This window comes from Zootoca vivipara, chromosome 4 (genome assembly GCF_963506605.1).
Source record: "Zootoca vivipara chromosome 4, rZooViv1.1, whole genome shotgun sequence".
Lineage (NCBI taxonomy): Eukaryota > Metazoa > Chordata > Lepidosauria > Squamata > Lacertidae > Zootoca > Zootoca vivipara.
In genome coordinates this window covers 94,009,887-94,019,654 of record NC_083279.1, presented here as the reverse complement: position 1 = coordinate 94,019,654, position 9,768 = coordinate 94,009,887, and the positions used below count along the sequence as shown (strand labels likewise).

The following is a 9,768-nucleotide window of genomic DNA, read 5'->3' as shown; positions in this document are numbered from 1 at the left end:
ATTCAACTTGGTTGGATGTTACTGAGTTCTAGCATTATGAGAGCATGAGAAACACTTTTTTCTATCCATTTTCTCCATGCCATGTACAATTTTATGCACCTCTTATCAAGGGACCATTTAGTCCTTTTTTTCTAAACTAGAAAGACCCAAATGTTGAACCTTTTATCATAGGGGAGCTGTTCCAGCAGCCTCCTGATAATTTGAGTGTCTCTCTCCTACATGTTTTTCCATGCCCTCCTGTTTCCATAGTGGTTTGCACATGTCACTGGAAAAGTGTCATAGATAGTGGGATTGCCAAAGCAGAATGAATCTAGGCATGGAAAATCATATACAGTATAGGGATGGGAAACCCCACACACACTCAAAATGGCTTAGCTTCATTTAGCTTTTTAAATATACGTATGTTGAATGTTGAAAAACACTGTCATATTGTAACTTTTTGCACCTTTGACAGCAAGAGCTACAAATGTTTTTATCATGGTTCTTGAAGAATCTAATTTCTTTTAAAAGGTCAGAAGGCTGATAGAAACATACTGGTATTAGTTTAAATGAAGGGACCAATAATTCATACAACATATTTTCTGTTGGTGTGAACAATCCTAATTGTCTTCAAGATCGTGACACAATTTAATGAATGAACTCGGCAATCATTAATATGTTCAGAAAAATTATGGTCACTGAGACATTTCTACTAGCCACTATAATTAAGGGAATTGTTGTCCATATCTGTGATTGCTAGTTCATATGTGGTCTAAACCACTGAGCTTCTTGGGCTTGCCGATCAAAAGGTCGCTGGTTTGAATCCCCGCGACGGGGTGAGCTCCCGTTGTTCGGTCCCAGCCCCTGCCAACCTAGCAGTTCGAAAGCACGCCCCACAAAAAAGTGCAATTAGTTAAATAGGTACCGCTCCAGCGGGAAGGTAAATGACGTTTCCGTGCACTGCTCTGGTTTCAGAAGCGGCTTAGTCATGCTGGCCACATGACCCAGAAAACTGTCTGTGGACAAATGCCGGCTCCCTCGGTCAGTAAAGTGAGATGAGCACCGCAACCCCAGAGTCGTCCACGACTAGACTTAACTGTCAGGGGTCCTTTACCTTTACCTTTTTTTAAATGATATATGACTTGAATACCCAGTGATGGTGGAGACCTCTCATGTCATCAAAAATGTATCATGAAAATATGAAGTCTCTGTCACTTTGATGGAAAATCTGTCACTTTGATGGTGAAATGGGTGAATCTCAAAAGGTCAGAAATTGTATGAAATAACTTGTCACAATTATTGTTAATTTTACTGGAGCGGGGAAGGAACTACAAAGCTGGTTGATTTATTAGGGACTGAGGCCGCAATCTTATACCTGCTTAATGGAGAGTAAGCTCCATTTAACTCAATGGGACGAAGCCCTTTACCAGGAGCCAGCCAGTTCAGGCACTGGCCGAGTGCCCCAGGGACTTGGAAGGGTCTCTCACTGTCCTGAACCAACCACACTGCCATTCACCACCTTTCCTGCCAGGCGTCCAATGCTTTTCAGTGGTGCCACTTTTGAATGGGAGCCAAGTGCAGTTTCATTTCATTTATTTTCATTTATTAGACTTCTTAGTCGCTTGTCACCTGAAAGTGGTCTCCAAGCGCCTTACAGCATAAAAAAAGATATCCAATACATAAGAACATAGGGAAAAACCAGGGGTGGGGATCATACCTTAGTATTTCATATAACATCGAGGGGGGGGCACACCACCAGCCGCATAAATAGAGGTGAACAACATTACCAATACTCAAATAATAAAGCAATACTCTAACCCACTGATTAGAAAATAAATAAACTCTTAACCTCCCCCTTCTCCAAAAAGCATTCACATTGAACCAACATTCCCCGCCCCATTTAACCTCCACCTGTTACAAATCCATGGTGAGTGGGTCCACTGTCCCCCAGGGATGGTCCAGCATCTCCCTTCTCCCTCTAGGGCAGAGGAGCAGCAAAGCAAGAAGATGGTACGGTAACAAAAGTTTTGCCTACTTTGCAGTTGACCCCCTGCTGTTGGTGGGGATGCAGTTTCCATCTGTAGTGCCTGCCTACCAATTTAAGTTATCCAAAATGTCATGCACAGGCTCCATTAAATTATTATTATTATTATTATTATTATTATTATTATTATTATTATTATCAAACCTCCCATTCAAAAGTGCCACAGCTGAAGCATATCCAGCAACCAGGTGGCAGAGGGAGAATGTGAGTGCTACCATTCTGTGGCCCAACCAGGGCAAATAACCAGCCCTCCTTGCAGGGCTGGAAGGCCCATCACTGGCACTATGCCCAGGAGTGCAAAACTAGCCCTGAGCGTTTGCTCAGAACATAGAACATCTCTGAGGTCATCCGGCCTTCTCATATGTAATATCTGGATAAAAGGAAACAATATAACTAAAATTTCGTTTCGCTATCTGAAAAAGGGACATATTTAGGATTTATGGGGCAGTGCTGTTCTGAAGTAAGGAGGAGCAGGAAAGGAAAATAAGAGGTGGAATTTTAACGCTTGGGATATAAGCCTGATCCACAGAGGCGCATTTCCGATGTTTCTGAAACAAGCGCGCAATAACTCTCCTGTTTCTGCTGCAACAGACTAACAAGGCTTCCCCTCTGGGATTAATGTACTGTACTAAACTAAGCTTCTGGTCGGCCTTGCTTGTTTCTGTTAGCCTGTGCAGGTTAATTGTATTAGATCGCACAAGGTGTTCACCCCGAGGGGTCAGAGGAAGCACAGCCCGGCTCCTCCGCCTGGAGGATTCCGCGACGCGTCGTCCCTATATACGGTAGGGAAGGCTACGATCGCGGACGGGCCTGGGCCACCTGTTGCCCCTCCTTCTCGGGGAGACGGGTCCACCTCCTCCCCCAGCCTTCCCGCGACCCTATAGGGGACCAGAGTCTCACGCACGCCTGGCCTGACCCGGCCCATCCCGCCTGGAGGCGGTGGCTAGGCTTCGAGCGATCCGCTTTGCAGACACAATCCGGCCTTCTCAGCAGCGGCTGCAGCTGCTGCTCTTGCAAAGCTGAAAGCTGCTGTTTCACTCGGCTGGTGCTGACTGCGGAGCGGCGTCGGCGGTGCTCCATTTGTCGCCCCAGCTGCGGCGACCCAAGAGAAGCTTGTGGGCAGGTAGCAGATCGCAGCCCTCTGGCAGCGGGCTCGGAAAAAGCTGAGCGGAGTGCCACGGCATGAGAGGTGCTACGGAGAAGTACTAACGTGCCCTTGGACCAGTTCAGTTGCCTGCGGATCATGAGCACAAAAGAGAAGAATTGGGGAAAATAGAGCGGGGAGCTCTGAGATTCATAGAGAAGGAATGTGATTTAGAATCTGTTATCAGCATTGAAGGAGCTGTTATTGCGTCTAGTGGGGCCCGTCTCTACCCATTTAGGACGCCAGCAAAGCAGGACAGGGAGCCAAATTCTCCCCTACCCCTGCAATCAAACTTGGTATCACAACGATTTTTGCCTAGAGTCAGAGAGTGTGGGAAAATTAAACACTGGAAATGAAACCAGTGATGGTGGCAGAAGAATTGGGTTGGCAACAGCAAGACTGGTCAGTCAATGGAGAAATCTTGGCAGGGCTAGGAGAAAGTTGACCCTGCTGTGGGGACAGGCAAAGTGGAGCACGGGTATCCGCTGATATTTTATGGATATCTGCAGGGGAACTGAAATCCCCTAACAGGGCTGAGGAGGCAGGAGGCACTGTCAAGTCCTCAGAGAGCAAAAGGAAGTTGAAGTGAGGAGAGTTGAGTAGGCCAGAAAGTTGTAGTTGTCCCTAAGGAGGTGGAACAGAACAGGGAGAAGTGACTTTATTGATCTCTGCTGCAGGAACTTCAGATCTTTTTATCATGGATGTCAGTGAAGCCTGCATCTCACTGTTTGTGATGGCAGTTACAATGATGGTCACGGCTGGCTGCAGGCGACTGGTCAGGCAGTCTCATAAGCCAAATATCCTCTGCTTCTTCCTTGAGTTAACTGGAATCTTCCAGATCTGTGCCTGTACTCATGAGATTTGTCTACTGGCTGATTTGCCACCCAAACCTCATGTGGCACTTGCCCTCACTTACGTTTTCACTGCTCTTCATGGTTTGACTTTGCCCAGCAGCATCAACAACCCCTCCAGCAGCTTTCAACTTCTCTGCAAGGGTAAGATCACAGCCAAGACTTGGTGGCTACAGACTTCAGCTCAGTTCACTGGAGCAGTATTGGCTCATCTTTACATCAAATTAATCTGGATGTTGGGGATGACATCGGTGCACTTAAAGACAGCAGCGGAGAATTGCAGTACTACCCCAATTCAAACTACCTTAGCAAAAGCTTTTGTCCTAGAACTCCTATTCTCTTTATTGCTCCATCTGACCTTACAGACCTTTGAATCAATGAACCCCAACACAAAGGTCCATCTAGTCGCCATGCTGATTACCATTATGGTATATGAAGGTTTGTTATCCTCTTCCCTCTTTTGTTATTATCTCAGGCTGTAAATAGGCTTTGAATGTTATGTATTGCCTTACACAATTGGTTTTATACTGCTTATCTGCATTGGACTTTATTGCCTCTAATAATCTCCTGCAAAGGCACTACTACGGTAAGCCTTTGTGTCCACCTAAAGTAGCTCTATATCTAATTTTAAAACTTTTTTCTCCATTGTGGAAATGTTGTCTAAATTGAACCACAGAATATCTGCACATTGCATAGAACCAGAAGGGTATTCTTATAATACACTCTTACTCTATACAGGGTGCTAGTTAAGCCTGTTGGGCTTCATGGGTGCTAAGTGTGAACTGAGCTTGTGATGCAAAACACACACAGTATAGCACTTTCCTAACAATGCATGGAAGGTTCAGTAGTGGTGCACAAGCTGTCTTTCTGGTCAGTTTGCCAGCCATTACTAATACTGTCATTTAATATGTTTAAAGCACATTATTTTCCTTGAAGAATTCTGAGCACTGTAGTTTTACCCCTCAGAGTTACAACTCCCAGCAACCCTTAAACTACGGTGCCCACAATTCTTTGGAAGAGAAATGTGCTTCAAATGTGCTTTAAAGGTATAGTGTGCATGTAGACTTTTATCTTTCGTATGAATCCAGAGTTGCCAGGAATGTGCTTCAAAATCTATAGTATGCACTTGAAGGACCGAAGGGCTACTAACTACAGTCACAGAAGCCAACTCCTAGGGGCCAAGGTCTCTTGTCTCCCAGTAAAATATTTGAGGGGGGTGGGCCTCCCAAAGTTGATGGGCATTGCCATTCAAATGGTGTGTGTTGTCCTGCGTCATATGATTATGTGGGGCAGGTAAGCCCCACATATTTTATTCAAGTTAGCACCCCTGTGGACAGTTGTGTGCCAAGAGGCCAGGTGTTTCACTGCATTGCTTCCTGTGTGCTTTGCACAATTCCCCTAAAATAAGGACAGAGATTTATTACCTCAGGAGAATGGAGTTTAGCCTATGACTGTAATGCTTCCAAAATAACTGTACATTTTGCTCCTTCTCCTTGCCTTCATGCTGTTATTTCCTTTCACGAAGCAGACAGTACATTCTCTTTGGTTGCCTTAGCATTATTATTTGGTTTCAGGTTCTGTTATTGGCTAGCAGCCTCTTCCTTAACAGGAGAATGGAGTTTTGGCTTTGGTTGAGACTTTCCCATTAAAGTTACTTTAATGGGAATCTAAATTGAATCTATTTCACCAAGATTCCAATTTTATTTATAAATACAACATTTCATTCAGAATAGTTTATAGTATTGGAGTACAATTTGTTTCATCTAGTCCGGCATTGTCTACTGAGTTGACTGACTGGCAGTAACTTTGCAGTCTGAAATTGTAGGCTGGGGTCCTGACCCAAGCCTTTCGGGAAACAGGCATACAAAAACAGCAGAGGCAAAACACATCAGCAACACATGCAGGTGCATGGTCCTGTGAAAGACCCAAGAACAATACAAACTACAGTGATATTCTCAAGGAATTGATCCAAACTCATTTATACCCTGGGAGACTGCCACTGCTCTGTGCAGCACATGCATTTTAATGTGACAAAGCATTAATTGAAGACTGTCATCTCTGAAAACAGACACAAAGCTGTTTTCTTTCTGGCAGCCACTTTTGCTGAATCGTTCAGTATGCTAGAGCCTTTTTCTCTGTTATGCAATGAATATGGCAAAATGATAGAAGCCATGCTCTATGCACTACACAACTGACTCGGGAGCAGCTGGAAACAATTTCGTGATGTACTCTAGATCAGAAATAAAGGTGGCTACAGATTTTATATAACAAAAATGACTCAAGATCTTCCCTGGATTGGGGCCAATATCATGAGATAGCAATTTTCTAGTTTCATTACTGGCTTTGAAATTTTCTTACTGAGCACTTACAAGTGTTTAACATCCATTATCTCAGTAGCTCTTGCAACAGTCTTGCGAGAAAGGCTAGTATATTATCAGTCTCATGTTGTGTATATATTACGGTAGCAGTGTGGAGTGGGTTAAAGGTGAGTCTGAGAGATAAGAGGTTTGCCTTAGGCATTCCCAACCAAAACAAAGTTTGGGCCAGTAACTGTCTACCGGGTAGCTTCATTCTTTAGATGTGGTGTGCATACTAAAGTACTGTAGTTCATTGAAGTGTTGACTTTGGGCCTTGGAAACCATAGGTCAAATCCCATATTCACTGAGTGGTCTTTATTAAGGTAGTTTCTAAGGTCAATTTCCCATTATAATACAGGTAAAGCAACTCCATACCTCACACAGATACTATCTAAGGGTTAATGAGAGGATTTGTACAGCATAGAAGTATTCTCATTTATTATTAACCTTCCCCATACAAAGTTCAGAAGTCACAAAAGGCAAACGTTACTGAGGATATTGTTAGCAAAACAAAAAGCAAACCTTTGGAATTTCAGAGACTCTGCTTCCTTCAGGAGATGGTTCAGAAACCTCATGGTAGCTAATGTATGCAAGAACTATTGTCCTGATCTTGATGTACTGATCCGGTTTTGCAGCATCAGTTTAGTTTAGGCTACTGAACATTGAAATACTTCTAGCACCCATGGAAGGTCCTAGGTTCAACTCAGAGTTCATGCAGTTAAGATAAACAAGGCTGGAGAGAGCACACAATACTGGACTGGAATAAATGATTGTTTGGACCAGATATTGAGTAATGATGAATATTAGTACTTTTAACAATAGCTGATCACACTATCAGAAATTTAATTCTATCTGACATTATGAGTAGAAAGATATCCCATACTATCAATTCTAACACTAGACACTAAAAGTTTCAGGAAACAAATCTTTACAGGAAGGAAATAACTTTCTGCTTTTCCTTTCACAGGAGGACATCTCACAGGAGCCATATTTAACCCAGCTCTGGCTTTTTCTTTGCACATAAGTTGTTTCGCTCAGCCTGAGAAATTTTGGAATTATTTATTGGTATACTGGGTTGCACCATGCATAGGTAAGTGTATAGTTTATTTTATTAGGATGAACTAGTACTCTTAACTAAGGATAATAGAGCAGGCATATTCAAACTCGGCCCTCCAGATGTTTTGGGACTACAATTCCCATCATCCCTGACCACTGGTCCTGTTAGCTAGGGATCATGGGAGTTGTAGTCCCAAAACATCTGGAGGGCCGAGTTTGCCTATGCCTGATATAGAGCAATGGCCTTCACTAATATACAGCTTTGGTTAAGTATGGCAGCTTCCTAAGTATAGCATACTTTTTCTGTCTGCTGCCTGATAAAACAGCTTCCCAACCCTTGCTTTAGGAAGTCCTATATAGCCACCTCAGTGATCTGTTGTTAATAAATGATTAACAGCATGTTTGATGTTAGAGAAAGGCTGGTCCTACTCTTCCCCGGGAGCCCTTGGAAATAGTGGCCCGTATGTATTGTTTGGGGCTACCATCTTTTAAATTAGGGCACAGTGGAGGTTTGCCTTTAAGTGTGTGATGAGCAATTTAATCAGCTCTGTTGTTGCCAAGACAGTTGTGGATTGTGTACATAAGTGGTAAGCTGTGTTCACATAAGACTATTTAAACAGCACACAATTCCCCCTCATGGGCAGACATATGTGAGTAATCATGTGTGAGTTCATGTAAAAAATTAAACATAACCACCAGCTATTTCCAACACACCCTTCAAACTGTTATGGAAGTGCTCCAAAATGCGACATTTTACTCCTAGAAAGGCTATTGTTGTCATGGCCACGTGCACAGACACTTATGAGGTTCAATAATATATTTTTACACAAAAGAGGACGGTTGATAGCCTGACACCACTCTCCACTGCATGCTTTCCTGCTTGCCCTCTTCCCTTATACAGCCTTCTGACACCACCTTAAAGCATGATTATGTTTTCATCATTTCAGGGTCTGTGTTGGTGTTTTTGGTATGGGATGAAATCCTTCCTTTACTTCACAGACAACGGTCTGTGTAAAATGGTAAAGCAAGATGTTGAAAAGATTCTGTTAAAATGGATGTGAAGAGACTGGAGATTAGAATCTCTTTGGCAACTTTCATGTGATTCTTTGGGGAGTATCATTATAGGACTCTACAACACAGTATTTATCTGACTTGTCAAAAGCAGAGCCATGTATTTCAAAACTGGAAGAATTTGTTAACGTAATGTTCAGGTTTTTTTTTTTTAAAAAAAAGTCTTCTGCATCAAAATAGTTATAAGAAAAATAGAGAACACTTCTGGTAACCGGATGCCTGCTTCACTTCTACTTGTGTAATTTAGGCAAGCTTCTTTTACAAAAATTCACCTCACTTGAACCTGCCTCAAGTGACTTACCCTGCACCTTTTATTATCCAGCCTCCATTCCAATTCAAGCCTGCATCTACAGCCACAGAAGTGCACTTTAAGGGAAGGAGGGGGGAAACAATATCCAAAACTTGACACACTTTCAATATTAAGGCAAGGCAAGTGTGCAAAAGGGAGAGGTGGACACAGTACAAAATGTTTTACTAAGGCTTATGTCAAGTACAGTAGTTCTGGATTTGTAACAGGGAAATTCGTCTGTATGCCAGATAAATAATTTAAGTTGCTACAATTTTAAGATGTCTGTTAGGAAGCAAGCAATGCTAACCCTAGCGAACATTCACTGATATGTTTACAAAAGCCATTTAGAGCTCTGGATGTTTAAGGCATCTTGTGTGCCACGGTAACAGAATTGTTCTAATGGCACAGACTCAGCAGGCAAGGACCAAAAACACAAAAAGCAGCCCGAGGGGATAAAGTTTACGTCTCTTGGTAATCTCTTTATATTTCCATTTTTTAAGAATGAAGTTATTTGGAAATTAATGTAGTGCATCTCTATGCATCACAAAAGACACCCAGACATTTATCAGTTAATTTGTTTCACAAATGTAGCCAGGATTTTGTGCTTCAGTAAAAACCTTTAATGAGGAATTTGCATAAAATTCTGGAACAGAACTGAAGGTAGCGAACACTAGGTTTTTGATTAGCAACACAAATCTGCTATATTAATGCACATCCAAAGTTTTTAAAAAATCATTTCAGCAGCCAACGTTTGCTGTATGCTGCTGTTTTGCCTACAATCAAGATCCATGTTTCCCCTTATCCATGACAGCCTTCCTCCACCATCTTAAGTCGGTGCTCACATTTAGGAATCTTGAAGGATTTATGTCAATAAACACTACAGTTCTGACCTATTCTCAGCTCACAGAAGCATGCTCTAAAAAATCCCAAACTCATCTGAAATGACAGCTGTGAGGAATACACTTTAAAAAAATTAA

At 42.5% G+C, this 9,768-nt stretch overlaps 1 protein-coding gene across 1 annotated transcript; it reads left to right on the top strand.

The window, feature by feature from the left end:
* The first annotated feature begins 2,989 nt into the window (after positions 1-2,989).
* Positions 2,990-8,651, top strand: AQP11 (aquaporin 11). The gene is made up of 3 exons (XM_035115675.2): positions 2,990-4,456; positions 7,343-7,465; positions 8,379-8,651. Exons 1-3 carry the CDS (start codon positions 3,865-3,867, stop codon positions 8,444-8,446), a joined length of 783 nt encoding a protein of 260 aa, XP_034971566.1. The 5' UTR covers positions 2,990-3,864; the 3' UTR covers positions 8,447-8,651.
* The last annotated feature ends 1,117 nt before the right edge of the window (positions 8,652-9,768 follow it).